Source organism: Sapajus apella, unplaced genomic scaffold (genome assembly GCF_009761245.1).
Source record: "Sapajus apella isolate SASKATOON/1434 unplaced genomic scaffold, GSC_monkey_1.0 scaffold6, whole genome shotgun sequence".
NCBI lineage: Eukaryota > Metazoa > Chordata > Mammalia > Primates > Cebidae > Sapajus > Sapajus apella.
Window position 1 is genome coordinate 61,134,736 of NW_022436946.1, and position 17,898 is coordinate 61,152,633.

The 17,898-nt window shown below is 39.8% G+C and overlaps 1 protein-coding gene across 5 annotated transcripts in view; it reads left to right on the forward strand.

The window, feature by feature from the left end:
- Positions 1-17,898, forward strand: part of RARS2 (arginyl-tRNA synthetase 2, mitochondrial) — an 83,135-nt gene that overhangs the window by 30,827 nt on the left and 34,410 nt on the right. For 4 of the 5 annotated variants that reach the window (XM_032275292.1, XM_032275293.1, XM_032275294.1 and 1 more), the window contains 2 exons: positions 3,141-3,238; positions 10,335-10,390. In XM_032275292.1, coding sequence (XP_032131183.1) covers positions 3,141-3,238; positions 10,335-10,390 — 154 coding nt within the window. The remainder of the gene's footprint in view (positions 1-3,140; positions 3,239-10,334; positions 10,391-17,898) is intronic. The other variant, XM_032275296.1, reaches the window with a different exon arrangement.

The following is a 17,898-nucleotide window of genomic DNA, read 5'->3' on the forward strand; positions in this document are numbered from 1 at the left end:
GTGGGCATTTGGGTTGGTTCCAAGTGTTTGCTATGGTAAGCAGTGCCATAGAGAACATACGTGTGCATGTGTTTTTATAGTAGAATGATTTATAATCCTTTAGGTATATACTCAATAATGGGATTGTTGGGTCAAATGGTATTTCTATTTCTAGATCCTTGAGGAATTGCCAATCTGTCTTCCACAATGGTTGAACTAATTTACACTCCCACCAACAGTATAAAAGTATTCCTATTTCTCCACATCCTCTCCAGCGTCTATTGTGTCCTGATTTTTTAATGATCAACATTCTAACTGGGCATGAGATGGTATCTCAATGTGGTTTTGATTTGCATTTTTCTAATGACCAGTGATGATGAGATTTTTTTCATGTTTGTTGGCTGCATAAATGTCTTTTGAAAAGTATCTGTTCATATCCTTTGCCCACTTTTTGATGGGATTGTTTTTTTCTTATAAATTTAAGTTCTTTGTAGATTCTGGACATTAGCCCTTGGTCAGATGGGTAGGTTGCAAAAATTTTTTCCCATTCTCTTGGTTCCCAGTTCACTCTAATGATTGTTTCTTTTGCTGTGCAGAAGCTCTTAAGTTTAATTAGGTCCCATTTGTCTATTTTGGCTTTGTTGCCATTGCTTTTGGTGTTTTAGCTATGAAGTCCTTGCCTATGTTTATGTCCTGAAAGATACTGCCTAGGTTTTCTTCTAGGACTTTTATGGTGTTAGGTCTTATGTTTAAATCTTTAATCCATCTGGAGTTAATTTTTGAATAAGGTGTAAGGAAGGGGTCCAGTTTCAGCTTTCCGCATATGGCTAGCCAGTTTTCCTAACATCATTTATTGAATAGGGAATCCTTTCCCCATTGCTTGTTTTTGTCAGATTTGTCAAAGATCAGATGGTTGTAGATGTGTGGCGTTACTTCCGAGGCCTCGTTCTGTTCCATTGGTCTATATCTCTGTTTTGGTACCAGTACCATTGCTATTTTGATTACTGTAGCCTTGTAGTATAGTTTGAAGTCAGGTAGCTTGATGCCTCCAGCTTTTTTTTTTTTTTTCCTTAGGATTGTCTTGGCTATGTGGGCTCTTTTTTGGTTCCATATGAAGTTTAAGGTGTTTTTTCCAGTTCTGTGAAGAAGGTCAGTGGTTGATTGATGGGGATAGCATTCAATCTATAAATTACTTTGGGCAGTATGGCCATCTTCACAATATTGATTCTTCCTAACCATGAGTATGGAATGTTTTTCCATCTGTTTGTGTCCTCTTTTATTTCTTTGAGCAGTGGTTTGTAGTTGTCCTTGAAGAGGTCCTTCACATCCCTTTTTAGCTGGCACAAAGCAAGAATGCCCTCTCTCACCACTTCTATTCAGCATTGTATTGGAAGTTCTGGCCGGAAATAATTACCATTGCCTTTTTGTTGTTTGTGCCAGAGAAATCAGATTAGAGAGAGTTATTTTTACAGAAAGTTCTAACTGACTGCTATTAACTATTGTGGTGTCTACCATTGATTATATAAAAAGTGAAAGATTTGTAGACTTTCAACTTAGAATAATCTGAGTGTGGATTTCTTCTTACTGATGTTTACTTCTCCACATGCAGTGTTCTTGTCATACATATTCTTGGACTAATGATATTTATTGGGTCCCTAGTTTATGACAGACACTATTCTGTATACTGTCTGTATATTGTATTAATCCTTTATCTGTTTCTTATTGTATAATGTGAGTCAAGAGAAAATTATTTTCTCTATGTCCTTGTGCACATACATACTAGTTCTGAACTTTGGTTTTTGCATCCATTAAATGGAAAATGCTGCACGTCTTTAAGATTATGAGGCTTAAAGACAACGTACAGTGTAGAAGAATCTGGTCTTGGACCTAGCACTCTAGATGCTCCTTAAATGTCAATTGTTATTTACTGTTTTACTGCCTGCTGCTCTGGTCTCTGCTTGTTTGATTTGGAGACCACTTTACCAACACTTTGATAATAAAGTTTTTCACAACATAAACCACATTTTTAGGACTCAAGATGCATTTTGGGGCCAGGCATGGTGGCTCGCACCTGTAATCCCAGCACATTGGGAGGCTAAGGCGGGAGGATCAGTTGAGCCCAAGAGTTCAAGACCAGCCTGGGTAACATAGTGAGACCCTGCCTATATAAAAAAAATTTTTTTAATTAGCCGGGTGTGGTGGCTTGTGCTTTAGTCCCAGCTACTCTGGAAGCTGAGGTTGTAGAATCACGTAGGTAGGAGGATCTCTTGAGTCTGAGAGGTTGAGGCTGCAGTGAGCTGTGACTGCACCACTGCACTCCAGGCCCCTGGGAGACAGAGTAAGGCCCCATCTCAAAAATATAAAAATAAAAGTAAAATATAGATGCAGTTGGGGAAACAAAACCAACTGATAGGAGTAAACAAAAGTTTATTACTATTAATAAAAAATAAAATATGAATTTTGTGAACTATACAATAGTTCTATGTTAATAACTAAAAACTAACCTGGAACATGTTTTGGAAGTTTCTGTGGGATTTCCTTTTTTCTCACTTGTGTAGCCTGGCTAAATAGACATTTAATTAATACATTTTTATCTTTTTACCTACCATTACTTGTAGTCCTTAATATCACAAAAGCAGCATGCAGCAGTTAACGGGTTAACTGTGAAGTGGAAAAGTTCTTTTCTGCAGGACTTAACCTTTTCTTTCTTTCTTAGTTAAAATAATTCTTATCTCTAAGGCTGTCGTGAGAAGTAAGTTAATGTATATAAAATGCTTGCAGCAGTGGCCGGAACATAGTATGAACTCAATATTAGATGCTGCTTCTGGTTTTGTTGTTAATATTTACTGTGGGACTTTTGGCAGTTACTTAACCTCACCAAGCTTCAGTTTCCTTCTCTGTAAAATACCTACATAACTGGTTACTGTAAGGATGAATAGACATGGAGTACTAAAGGACACAGAGCCCTTGTAAATGTTAGCTCATGTTACTACTGTGAGCATTAGTAACTAGAAAAATGGTGCTGGAGGTAGTGCTGCTAAGGATGTTATGAAATTCTCAGTTCCATAAATTAGAATGAAAAAATTAGCAGCATTTAATTCTCAGAGTAATTAAAAGCATTGGAATTTTTGTTCATTAAATTATACTCCTTTAATTTTCAGACGGTATTAAAACAAGTCATTGAAGATGGCTCAAAATATGGATTAAAAAGTGAACTTTTCTCTGATCTTCCCCAGAAGAAGATTGTGGTTGAATTCAGGTGAGGGTGCACCCCCTTTATGTGTTGCTTAATCAAGCTAACTGGGCAGAGGAGTGTTTTGGGGTCTTAATAAATAGCATATGGAAATCTTGAAAACCAGTGCAATTATGTTATTTCTTGAAATCACAGTGAATTGATTGTTAAACTATGAATAAAAATGTATATTTTTGGGGCCGGGTACGGTGGCTCACGCCTATAATCCCAGCACTTTAGGACGCTGAGGCAGGTGGATCACGGGGTCAAGAGATCGAGACCATCCTGGTCAACATGGTGAAACCCCGTCTCTACTAAAAATACAAAAATTAGCTGGGCATGGTGGCACATGCCTGTAGTCCCAGCTACTCGGGTGGCTGAGGCAGGAGAATTGCTTGAACCCAAGAGGCAGAGGTTGCGGTGAGCTGAGATCGCGCCATTGCATTCCAGCCTGAGTAACAAGAGCGAAACTGTCTCAAAAAAAAAGAAAAAAAAAAAAATATATATATATATATGTATATATATTTTTTTTTGGACCTCAAAAAAAATGTCCAATATTTTGTTTTTTCTTTTAAGTATTAACAATTACTTTTTTGGAAGAACTAGTTATTCATTTTAATCGACTCCTAAGGCTGAAGTAACAGTTACTATCATACTAGAAATTTTAAAGCGGCAGGGCATGGTGGCTCAGAATGTAATCCCAGCACTTTGGAAGGCAAGGCAGGAGGATCAGTTGAGACCAGTTCAAGACCAGCCTGGGCAACATAATGAGACCCTACCTCTTAAAAAAAATAGAAAAATTAGTTGTGCATGGTGACACACTCTTGTAGTCACAGCTACTTGGGAGGCTGAGGAGGAAAAATGGCTTGAGCCTAAGAATTCAAGGTTACAGTGAGCTGTGATCGTCACTGCACTCTAGCTCAGGTGAGACACACCAAGACCTTGTGTCAAAAAAAATTTTTTTTAAATAATTTGATTACTAGAGAAACAAAGACTTAATAGTATTTGTAATAAATATATATTTTTTAAAAATAGCTTGAAGTTTCAATTTGCCTCTAGTCTTCATAGAACTTTCTAACATGCTGTCAGTATAACTGTCTGGTATTTGGACTGTTTGAGGTAACCAGGAAAGAAAAGGGAACACTTAAGAACTAATACTTTTTTGTACAGCTGACAGACTGACAACCCTAGGAGATTATCAGAGATGTTGCATTTATCTTCCTAACGCTGAAGAACAACAGTCTTGATGAACTGTTTTTCTTCTTAGAAAGATAGAACTTGCTAAGACCCTTTTGTCTTAAGTATTTATTTCTGTGGAAGATTTTTAAAAATTGATATGGGAAATAGTGTCACATGTTTACCAACTCATTATTGCAATTTACGATAACAGCTTTTAAACTTAGTTATGATTAGCTCCTGAACAGTCAAAGAAAGAGCGGGTTTTATGCATGTGTCCTGTCTCTGCCACTCACTTGCCTTCTTAAAGAAGGCAGACCCTCTAAGACCAAACCCATGAGTTCGTGATAGCCAATTACTGAGTAAACTTCTGCTCCTATGGAGTAGACACATACTATGAATGACTCTTATACTGAGAATGCACCACATTATGATTTTTAAAGTTGAGTTTAAATTTTTCTTGCATCATAAAGAGTAGAGGGACTTCATAGTCATCCTCACACTAAAAAGGAACTACACTAAGACTATCTCCTAAGGAAAATTGCCTGTTCTATTTATCCCTTGAATAAGAAACCACTGCAAACCTTAATGTAGGGATTGTTAAACTTCAGCACATAGGCAACATCCAGTTTGCCACCTGTTTTTGCAAATAAAGTTTTGTTGGAACATAGCAATGCACATTTGTTTACATCATCTACATTGGCTACTTTCCTATTGCAGTGGCAGTTGAACAGAGTAGAGCTGAGTAGAATAGTTGCGACAGAGATCAGATGGCCCAAAAGCCTATTAAAATACTTACTATCTGGCTCTTTAAGAAAAAAATTTGCCAGCTTCTGATTAGGATCTTAAAACAACAATCATTTTGGTACTCCTGACACCATGGATTAGGAAATGGGAGGGAGGAGTGTTTCAGGCCAGTGGTTCTTCTACTTGCCTGAGGTCACTTATGTAACTGTGGTCATTAGGAGACTTTACAAATCAAAAGTGGCTCATTCACTTCTCTGGCCAGGCATCAGTCTCTCCCACCACATTGTCTCTCCAGCAGGGTAGCAAGACCTCTTTAGGAAGGTACTCGGGACTCTAAGATAGTGAAAACAACTAGTCTTGGAACAGGGACAGCATCATTTCTGTCACTTTCTGCTGATGAAAGCAAGTCACAGGATCACCCCAGATTCAAGGGAAGAAAAATAGAGTATATCTCTTAATGGTGAGAGAAGCAAAGAATTTGTGATCATCATTGATTATTTCATTTTCATTAGTCTTTAAATTAATGGATATACTGCTTTCTTCTCTGGGGAGGCACTTCATTACCATATTACTCTTAAACCCCTTTCAATTACCTAACGGGCAGGTAAAGGAAAATCAATAGGGAGGCAACATATTACCAGTTATCATACATTCATCCTTGAAATAATGCCATTATAACTTTCCTAAAATTTGAAAACTTGCCCCCAGTACTTACCTTCTTTTGCATTTTTTTCTTCACTGTCCCCATCCTTTTACTCCAACTAAGCTGTAGAAATACTGACTTCAGTCTTTCTTACTCATTGATGCTCTGGCTTTTCTCTTAAGTTTTGGTTTCCCATATACTGCTTCTTTTTGCTTATACTCATAAGAAGTATCTAAAAATAACATGTTCTATGTGAGGTGTATTCTGTAGGCTTTTTGTATGGCAGTTAATTTGCTTATAGATTTGCTCCTCTTAGCTTTTTTCTAAAGCAGTTAAGGAAGGCTGGTATTTAAATGAGTGTCTCAATGCTGGTGAAGGCAGAGCCTGTCTATCTCTTAGCAGCCATTTTTGCTCTCTGACAATTTACATGTGGCATTGTTGTGAGACCATTGCTTCTCTCTCCTTAGAAGTTTTCCAGATGCTGCAGTTCTTGCTATTGTGATTCCAAAGTAGAGACAAAATAGGTGGGGACAGGATTAAAATAGATAGAAAACATTGTTCTTGGACTTCTTCTGAAAACGAGAGCTGGGAGAAGAGAATTTTTAAAATATACAGTATCCTGAACAGACCAAGCAGCATTCCCCAGAAAACAAAAGATATGATCACTGTGCTCAAGAAACTTTCTCCCTAAATTGAGTTGATGATGATAATAGTAGATTAAGTAACTTGCCCAGGTTCACAGAGCTGATTCTGAAACTTAACTTTTACTCCCCCATGCCCACAGCACATAGTGTAGGTTGTCATATATTTTCTCTGATTTAGGAGCAGTGTGATAAAGCACAGGATAGGCCGGGCGCGGTGGCTCAAGCCTGTAATCCCAGTACTTAGGGAGGCCGAGGCGGGTGGATCACAAGGTCAAGAGATCGAGACCATCCTGGTCAACATGGTGAAACCCCGTCTCTACTAAAAATACAAAAAATTAGCTGGGCATGGTGGCGCGTGCCTGTAATCCCAGCTACTCAGGAGGCTGAGGCAGGAGAATTGCCTGAACCCAGGAGGCAGAGGTTGCGGTGAGCCGAGATCGCGCCATTGCACTCCAGCCTGGGTAACAAGAGTGAAACTCCGTCTCAAAAAAAAAAAAAAAAAAAAAAAAAAAAAGCACAGGATAAATGGCTGTCCATCACAGATACGGACTCACCCTGGTAGATGGTATAAGACTTGAAGCTATTATTTCTTTTCTCCTCTCTCTGCAGTCAGTCTTTCCTATTTGGTACAGATCAGCTCTGTAAGATCATGGTAAACAGTGGTAGCCATTCCTTTTCTTTTTTCAGCATGATTTTCCCCAGCCCCACTGATCCTAAGTGTGAGACACTCTTCTTGCAAAACAGATTGGAGACCTCTGGCTAGTAAAATGAGAATTTCAGATGTCAGGGTAGCAGTTCTGACTGTTAGTAACTGGTTCCATGATCTTAGATGAAATAGTTTATTTCTCTGGCCTCTTATCTAGAAAATAAGAGTTATCTTTTTTTTGAGATGGAGTATCACTCTCTTGCCAATGCTGGAGTGCAGTAGCATGATCTCACCTCACTACAACCTCCACCTCCCGAGTTCAAGTGATTCTCCTGCCTCAGCCTCCCGAGTAGAGTAGCTGGAACTACAGGCATACACCACCACGACCAGCTAATTTTTGTATTTTTAGTAGAGATGGGGTTTCAACATGTTGGCCAGGCTGGTCTTGAACTTCTGACCTCAAGTGATCCACCTACCTCAGCCTTCAAAGTGCTGGGATTACAGGCATGAGCCACCATGCCTGGCCATGAATAATGTTATCTGACTCTATTTACAAAATTAAGGAAATTACATGAAATAATTTAACAAAAGCCCCAGTAAAATGCCCAAATTATCATTGATAGTAGCTACTTCAGTTGCCAAAAGAATTGAATTTATATTTTCCATTTCATTGGTCCCTTCTCATTAGAAATATGATGTCAGAAAGAGGCAAATTGTTGATTTCAAGGGCCATTTTGTCAAAACTTGAAGACCTAAATAGATTGTTTTTCTAATACCGCAGGGAAAATGTGAAGCTCTGTGAAAGTTTTTTTTTCTTAACATACATTATAAATACCTAGTTTTGTTTTGTTTTGTTTTTAGTTCAGAGATTACAAAGAAATATTTAATGGAAAGGAAAGCACTTCCCCATCTCAGTTTCCTCTGTGGGTTTCTATTAATACCAATATCAGTGGCTTATTCACCCTCCTAGAGATGCTCTATGCATTTGTAAACAGACTATACACATTTTACATTGTTTTTACTCCTTGCTTTTTCTTTTCCTTCTAAATAATGTGTATTATGTTTCTTTAATATGAATGCATCCAGGCGTGGCTTATTATTTTTATTGTTCCATTGTATTCTGCTTTTTTTTTTCCTTAGCTTTATTGAGGGATAATTATATACAATAAAGTTCACCATATTTAAACATAATTTGATGAGCTTTGGCAGAGATATGCAAGTTATATAACTACCTCCACAATTATGAAACAGAGCTGTTTTTCTGGGGTTTTTTATTTCTATTGATTTTTTTTGTTTTTTGCTTTGCTTTTATATTATTTTATTCCGCTTGCTTTGGATTTAGTTTATTCCACTTTTTCTAGCTTCTTAAAGGAGAAGCTCAGATTGATTCAAAACCTTTTTTCTAATATAAACATTTCATGTTGTAGATTTTTCTGCTTTAGCTACATCCAGAAAATTTACTAGTAAAGCAACAATGTGGTGCAGCACTCAGGCTCTCCTTGTTTGCTCTTATTCTCTCAGACTTCACAGTCCTTCACTGCCTATTGTCCAGTTTCATAAAACCGGTGTTTCATCTATTCTTCTGGTTTTCTGATTACTTAAAAGCAGAAGAGTAAATCTAATCATCTTTTGTCTGGAAATGGAAGATTTTTTTTTAAGCCTTTAGGACATTTTCTTTCTAAACAATGATTAAATACCTGTGTAGTTTCATAATTTCATAATTGTGCACACATATCCATAGGATCATGTTTTTAAATCATAGTACTCTTAAGGGTATATAGCAAGCTATGTTCAAGATAATTTATGATTTTTTTAAATGTTGAAAAACTTAGGAAGTTTTCAGACATGCACAAGACAGAGAACAGTATAATTAACCACCATGTATTCATTACTCATATTCAAGAGTCATTAAGATATTGCCACATTTGCTTCATCATCTCTCTTCATTGTCCCACTGTAAAATAAAAAAAGTACCTTACCTTACAGCACTTAGGATTATTAAATGAATTAATGCATATGAAGTGTGTGAAGCTGTGCCTGTCAGGTAGCGAGTGCTCTAGAAGCAATTGCTGTGTTAAATGACTGATTTCAACTTCTTGAGCACACCCAGGAATGATAAATGTGTTGATTGAGAATTTGGAGTGGTGAATCACATTCTGATTGTTCTGGGAGCTTTAAGGCATAAATATTTTTACATGTTCTTTTTTTTTTTTAATTTTTTATTTTTACAGGCAATCTCACTCTGTTGCCTAGGCTAAAATGCAGTCATCATAGTTTACTATAACTTTGAACTCCTGGGCCCAAGCTACCCTTCTGCTTCAGCCTTCTGAGTAGCTAGCACTACAAGCATGTACGACTACACCCAACTAATTTTTTGTGGGGTTTTTTTGGTTGTTTTTTTGAGATGGAGTTTCACTCTTGTCACCCAGTGCAATGGTGCTGTCGGCTCACTGCAACCTCTGCCTCCCAGGTTCAAGCCAGTCTCCTGCTTCAGCCTCCCAAATAGCTGGGATTACAGGCATGCACCACCATGCCCAGCTAATTTTTTGTATTTTTAGTAGAGCCGGGGTTTCACCATGTTGGCCAGGCTCATCTAGAACTCCTGGCCTCAAGTGATCCATCTGCCTTGGCCTCCCAAAGTGCTGGGATTACAGGCATGAGCCACCACGCCCAGCCACCTGACTAATTTTTTAAAAAATTTTTGTAGAGACAGTGTCTTGATATGTTGTCCAGGCTAGTCTCAAGCAGTCTTCCCACCTCAGCCTCCCAAAGTGCTGAGATTACAGGCGTGAGCCATTGTACTGGGGGTATTTTTACATGTTAAAATTGTGATTTCTGATACAGTAAATACTGGCAGACATTACCCATATGAAAAATATTTCTTTGGGGTCCTCAGTGATTTTTAAGAGGATAAAGCGTTTGCACTAAACTTAATTCCCAGTAATCTGTGTTGGTTTGTCAATCCTTAAATGTATCCACTTCCTAAGTATGCCACTTACATGAATGCTATTACTTCAGGAGTCACAGGTTCAATTTCACTAAGATAATGTCAAAATTTTGAGTTCTAATTTATCTTTGCTCTAAACTTTTAATTTTTAAATGATCTTTGCCCTACATTTTTAATTTTTCACTTATCTTTGCCCTAAATTACCAAAGGCCATACTCCCCAGTTTTGTCAAAGTATGGAGGCATGACCTAGTTGATTCTTGGAGGTCTTAATTCTTAGAATAGAGAAATAACTTTTGCCATGTTTTGTTTTTTTGACAGTTCACCTAATGTTGCCAAGAAATTTCATGTTGGACATTTGCGTTCTACGATCATAGGTAAGTGTTTAGTTTTACAGAAAATCCTAAACGTGCCTTCAAGGAAATATTTGATAGTTCAATTTAATGGTTTAATGCTTAAATAACAAAAGGACAAAAAACAAAGTTTAAATTTATATGAGCCTTATGCTAATTAAGTATTACATGAAATGGGCAAAATTGGTTAATAACAATGGAAACATGAAATTCATTTCAAAACTGAAAGATTCACGGAGAAACTGATTTTGACTTCTATTTATGTTATGATTTTAACTTTCTAAAAATAAGTATAAATATGGAGAAGACCTGAAAGATGCAAAAGTAAAAATAGTTATGTGGAATGTGTAACCCTTCAAATTTATGTGTTTTTTGTTGTTGTTGCCCAAGCTGGAGTGCAGTGGTGCAATCTCTGCTCACTGCAACCTCTGCTTCCCGTGTTCAAAGATTCTCCTGCCTCAGCCTCTGGAGTATCTGAGATTACAGGCGTGAGTCACCACACCTGGCTAATTTTTGTATTTTTAAGTGGAGACAGGGTTTTACCATGTTGGCCAGGCTGGTCTCGAGCTCCTGACCTCAAGTGACCTACCCACCTCTGCCTCCCAAAGTACTGGGATTACAGGCATGAGCCACCTCGCACGGCCTATTCGTATATTTTGTTTATATAAAATACATTTACAATTTTTGTCAAAATTAGAAAACATAAATAATTTTTGTTAAAAAATTCACCTAAGACATGTGAGCACTTAATAGAATGTTCAAGACTGGAGATTAAAACAAGACTATTTTTGGCTGGGCACAGTGGCTCCCACCTGTAATCCCAGCAATTTGGGAGGCCAAAGCAGGCAGATCATTTCGGGTCAGGAGTTCGAGACCAGCCTGGCTGACATGGTGAAACCCTGTCTTTACTAAAAATACAAAAAATCAGCTGGTATGGTGGCACGCACCTATAGTCTCAGCTACTCCGGAGGCTGAGGCTGGAGAATCGCTTGAACCTGGGAGGCGGAGGTTGCAGTGAGCTGAGATTGCACCAATGCACTCCAGCCTACGTGAGCTAGATTTCATCTCAAAAAATAAATAAATACAGAGGATCCAAGATGGCCTTTTAGGAACAGCTCAGGATCGCAGCTCCCAGTGAAAGCGCAGAGGGTGAGTGGACGCCGCATTTTTATTGCCCACAGACTAGGAAATTCCCAGGCGGAGGAGTTCCACAGGTCGCCAGCACGGCTGTTTCGGCCAGCGCGGCTGTGCCGGCCGGTGCCGCTGCTTTGCCCTGCGCGGCTGCTTTGCCGGCGCCCTGGAGCAGCGGTTCTCCGTACAAAATACACCGATCCGGGTGCCCTTTTGGCTGGCGATTGGAGCCACGGGAAGTCGCCCATTCGTCTGTTTAAAAAGGGGGCTGAGCAGGGAACCAGGACAGTAGATTCCAGGGCAAAAAAAAAAAAAAAAGCGCCACAAACCTCAGTGCCACTGTTTAAGCCGGCGCATTGAGTGGCCGCAAGGGAAAACAAACAGACCCTGGCACCTCTTCAACAGGCGACTGGAACACCAACTTAAAAAAGGCTCTGAGGCAGGGAGCCAGGCGATCAGGCTCAGATGGTCCCACCCCCACAAAAGAACAGCAACCAGAAACTCTGGATTGAGAGTTTCACAGCAAGCGCAGCTGAACCTGGGATGGTCCAGCTCTGTGGGGGAGGGGCGTCCGCCCTTACCGAGGCAACCCACCACTACGGAGGTAGTCAGCCAATGCTGAGGCAGCCTGCTATTGCTAAAGCAACCCGCCATTGCTGAGGCAGCCTGCCATTGCCAAGGCAACCCGCCACTGCAGAGAGACTCCGCCTCAACAGAGGCGGGCCACCATTGCCAAAGCAGTTCTAACTACACCCATATAAACAGGACTGCAGGGAAGTTCACTCGGCAGCTGGGCGGAGCCCACAGCAGCTCAGCAAAGCCTCTACAGGCAGACAGTGACTAGGCTACCTCCTTGCACTTTTTTTTTTTTTTTTTTAAGAGGAAAATCTTTTTTATGATATAATAAAACAAGGCCAAACAATAAAAAGTTGTACAGCTATAGAGCTCCACAGGTAAAACACGCAGACAGATGCAGCTGCCTCGACTGGCTCAGGTTTTAAGAGCAGGGCATTAGGATCCCTCACCCTCCACAACAAGTGGTGTCATTTGCAAAGATTTCCAGGTGAAAGCTGGAGAATTCCCAGGAAGGGTGAAATGAAACAAGTCCTGTGACCTGAATGAACTCTGAACAGCACCTAAAATTATGGAGACCTCACCTTCTGGCCCCCACTCTTCCAGGTCTGACCCTTCAGGGTCCGAATAACAACCAACACCTGCCTGGCGGGGACACGTGGGCAGCAACATGGAGCAGTAGTGCACAGGCACACTGCACACTGGAAGAGGGCAGACCCTGGGCGGTCTTTAGGCTTAGCCTGTCACACAGGGCAGGGCAGCTCTGAAGGAGAAAAAAAAAAAAAAAAAAAAAGCAGCAGCATATCCAAAACTCATAAAGCCCTAAATCCCTGGGACAGAGCACCTGGGAACAAAAAGCAGTTTATGAGTTCTGCTGCAGCAGACCTAAACGTACCTGCCCAGCAGCTCTGAATGAACAACAGAGCTCACAGCTCACCATTTGAGCTCCTATAAAGAAGAGACCGTCTCCTCAAGCAGCTCCCTGACCCCTATACATCCAAAGGGCCACCTCATAAAGCAGAGATCAGATTGACACTAGGCGGGTATCCTTCTGGGACAAAGATAGCAGAAGAATAAAACTGGTAACAACCCTTACTGTTCAGCAGCTGCTGCAGGTGAACCCCAGGGAAGCAGGACCTGGAGTGAACCTCAGCAGACCTACAGCAGAGGGGCCAGACTGTCAGAAGGAAAACCAAGAAACAGAAATAACCTCATCATCGACAAACAGAACGTCAATCGGAAAGATTTGATACCCAATCTGAAAGCCAGCAACTACAAAGTCGACAGGTGGATAAATCCTTAAAGATGGGAAGAAACCAGCGCAAAAAGGATGAAAACACCCGAAACCAGAACACCTCTCCTCCTACAAGGGATCACAACTCCTCACCAGCAGGGGAACAAGGTTGGAGGGAGAACGAGTGTGATGAAATGACAGAATCGGACTTCAGAAGGTGGGTAGTAAGAAACTTCTGTGAACTTAAAGAACATGTTCTAACCAAATGCAAAGAAACTAAGAACGTTGAAAAAAGATTTGACGAAATGCTAACGAGAATGGACAAAATAGAAAGGAATATAAGTGAATTGATGGAGCTGAAAAACGCAACACGAGAACTTCACGAAGCGTGCACAAGTATCAACAGCCGAATTGACCAAGCAGAAGAAAGGATATCAGAGGTCGAAGATCAACTCATTGAAATAAAATGGGAAGGCAAGACTGGAGAAAAAAGGGTAAAAAGGAATGAACAAAATCTCCAAGAAATGTGGGACTATGTGAAAAGACCTAATCTACGTCTGATAGGCGTACCTGAATGCGACGAAGAGAATGAATCCAAGCTGGAAAATACTCTTCAGGATATTATCCAGGAAAACTTCCCCAACCTAGCAAGGCAGGGAAACATTCAAGTCCAGGAAATACAGAGAACACCACAAAGATATTCGTCAAGAAGAGCAACCCCAAGGCACATAATCGTCAGATTCACCAGGGTTGAAATGAAGGAGAAAATACTAAGGGCAGCCAGAGAGAAAGGTCGAGTTACCCACAAAGGGAAGCCCATCAGACTCACAGCAGATCTCTCAGCAGAAACCCTACAAGCCAGAAGAGAGTGGGGGCCAATATTCAACATCCTTAAAGAAAAGAACTTTCAACCCAGAATCTCCTATCCATCCAAACTAAGCTTCATAAGTGAAGGAAAAATAAAATCCTTTGAGAACATGCAAGTACTCAGAGATTTTGTCACCACCAGGCCAGCTCTACAAGAGCTCCTGAAAGAGGCTCTACACATATAAAGGAACAACAAGTACCAGCTCAACTAAAGGGCAAAACACCCAGCTAGCACCAAAATGGCAGTATCGAATTCGCACATAACAATATTAACCCTAAATATAAATGGACTAAATGCCCCAATCAAAAGACACAGACTGGCAAACTGGATAAAAACCCAGAACCCATCAGTGTGCTGTATCCAGGAAACCCATCTCACATGCAAGGATACACAAAGGCTCAAAATAAAGGGATGGAGGAAGATTTACCAAGCAAATGGAGAGCAAAAAAAAGCAGGAGTTGCAATTCTCATCTCTGATAAATTAGACTTTAAAGCAACAAAGATCAAAAGAGACAAGGACATTACATAATGGTAAAAGGATCAATGCAACAAGAAGAGCTAATGATCCTAAATATATACACACCCAATACAGGAGCACCCAGATAGATAAGGCAAGTTCTTAATGACTTACAAAGAGACTTAGACCCCCACACAATAATAGTGGGAGACTTTAACACCCCATTGTCAATATTAGATCAACCAGATAGAAAATTAACAAGAATATCCAGGACTTGAACTCAGACTTGGACCAAGCAAACCTAATAGACATTTACAGAACTCTCCACCCCAAATCCACAGAATATACATTCTTCTCAGCACCACATCACACCTACTCTAAAATTGACCACATAATTGGCAGTAAATCACTCCTCAGCAAATACAAAAGAACGGAAATCGTAACAAGCAGTCTCTCAGACCACAGTGCAATCAAGTTAGAACTCAGAATTCAAAAGCTAACCCAGAACCGCACAGCTTCATGGAAACTGAACAACTTGCTCTTGAATGTTGACTGGATAAACAATGAAATGAAGACAGAAATAAAGATGTTCTTCGAAACCAACGAGAATGAAGACACGACATACCAGAATCTCTGGGACACATTTAAAGCAGTCTCTAGAGGAAAATATATAGCAATAAGTTCCCACATGAGAAGCAAGAAGAGATCTAAAATTGAAACCCTAGCATCAAAATTGAAAGAGCTAGAGGAGCAAGATCAAAAAACCTCAAAGTCTAGTAGAAGACAAGAAATAGCTAAGATCAGAGCAGAACTGAAGGAGATAGAGACACAAAAAACCCTTCAAAAAATCAATAAATCCAGGAGCTGGTTTTTTGAAAAGATCAACAAAATAGACAGACCACTAGCCAGACTAATAAAAAAGAAAAGAGAGAATAACCAAATTGATGCAATAAAAAAACGATAAAGGGGATATCACCACAGATTCCACAGAAATCCAAACCATTATCAGAGATTATTACAAACAACTCTATGCACATAAACTAATAAACCTGGAAGAAATGGATAAATTCCTGGACACTTGCCTCCTCCCAAGCCTAAACCAGAAAGAGGCTGAAACCCTGAACAGACCCATAACAAGATCTGAAGTTGAGGCAGCATTAAGAGCTTACCACCCAAAAAAAGCCCAGGTCCAGACGAGTTCACAGCCGAATTCTACCAGACATACAAAGAGGAGCTGTTACCATTCCTTCTGAAACTGTTCCAAACAATACAAAAAGAGGGAATTCTTCCCAAATCATTTTATGAGACCAACATCATCCTGATTCCAAAACCCGACAGAGACTCAACAAGAAAAGAAAACTTCAGGCCAATATCCATGATTAGCATAGATGCAAAAATCTTCAATAAAATACAAGCCAATTGCAACAGCACATCAAAAAGCTTATCCACCATGATCAAGTAGGCTTCATCCTGGGGATGCAAGGCTGGTTCAACATACGCAAGTCTATAAACGTAATTCACCACATAAACAGAATCAAAGACAAAAACCACATGATTATCTCAATTGATGCAGAGAAGGCCTTTGACAAAATTCAACAGCCCTTTATACTAAAAACCCTCAATAAGCTAGGTATTGATGGAATGTATCTCAAAATAATAAAAGCTATCTATGACAAACCAACAGCCAATATCATACTGAATGGGCAAAAACTGGAAGCATTCCCCTTGAAATGTGGCACCAGACAAGGATGCCCTCTCTCACCACTGCTATTCAATATAGTATTAGAAGTTCTAGCCAGAGCAATCAGGCAAGAAAAAGAAATAAAGGGCATTCAAATAGGAAAGGAGGAAGTCAAATTGTCTCTATTTGCAGACGACATGATTGTATACCTAGAAGACCCCATCGTCTCAGCCCCAAATCTCCTGAAACTGATAAGCAAGTTCAGCAAAGTCTCAGGATACAAAATCAATGTGCAAAAATCACAAGCATTCCTATACACCAATAACAGACTTAAAGAGAGCCAAATCAAGAACAAACTGCCATTCACAATTGCCACAAAGAGAATAAAATACCTAGGAATACAACTAACAAGGAACGTAAAGGACCTCTTCAAGGAGAACTACAAGCAACTGCTCAAGGAAATAAGAGAGGACACAAACAGATGGAGAAACATTCCATGTTCATGGTTAGGAAGAATCAATATCGTGAAAATGGCCATACTGCCCAAAGTAATTTACAGATTCAATGCTATCCCCATCAAGCTACCAATGACCTTCCTCACAGAACTGGAAAAAATCACCTTAAACTTCATATGGAACCAAAAGAGAGCCCGCATAGCCAACTCAATTCTAAGCAAAAAGAACAAAGCGGGAGGCATCACACTACCAGACTTCAAACTATACTACAAGGCTACAGTAATCAAAACAGCATGGTACTGGTACCAAAACAGAGATATAGACCAATGGAACCGAACAGAGGTCTCGGAGGCAACATAACATATCTACAACCATCTGATCTTTGACAAACCAGACAAAAACAAGCAATGGGGAAAGGATTCCCTGTTTAATAAATGGTGTTGGGAAAGCTGGCTAGCCATGTGCAGAAAGCGGAAACTGGACCCCTTCCTGACACCTTACACTAAAATTAACTCCAGATGGATTAAAGACTTAAACATAAGACCTAACACCATAAAAACCCTAGAAGAAAATCTAGGCAAAACCATTCAGGACATAGGTGTAGGCAAGGACTTCATGACCAAAACACCAAAAGCATTGGCAACAAAAGCCAAAATAGACAAATGGGACCTAATCAAACTCCACAGCTTCTGCACAGCAAAAGAAACAGTCATTAGAGTGAATCGGCAACCAACAGAATGGGAAAAAATTTTTGCAGTTTACCCATCTGACAAAGGGCTGATATCCAGAATTTACAAAGAACTAAACAGATTTACAAGAAAAAAACTAACAAGCCCATTCAAAAGTGGGCAAAGGATGTGAACAGACAGTTTACAAAAGAAGACATACATGAGGCCAACAAACATATGAAAAAATACTCATCATCACTGGTCATCAGAGAAATGCAAATCAAAACAACATTGAGATACCATCTCACGCCAGTTAGAATGGCGATCATTAAAAAATCTGGAGACAACAGATGCTGGAGAGGATGTGGAGAAATAGGAACACTTTTGCACTGTTGGTGGGAGTGTAAATTAGTTCAACCATTGTGGAAGACTGTGGCGATTCCTCAAGGACCTAGAAATAGAAAT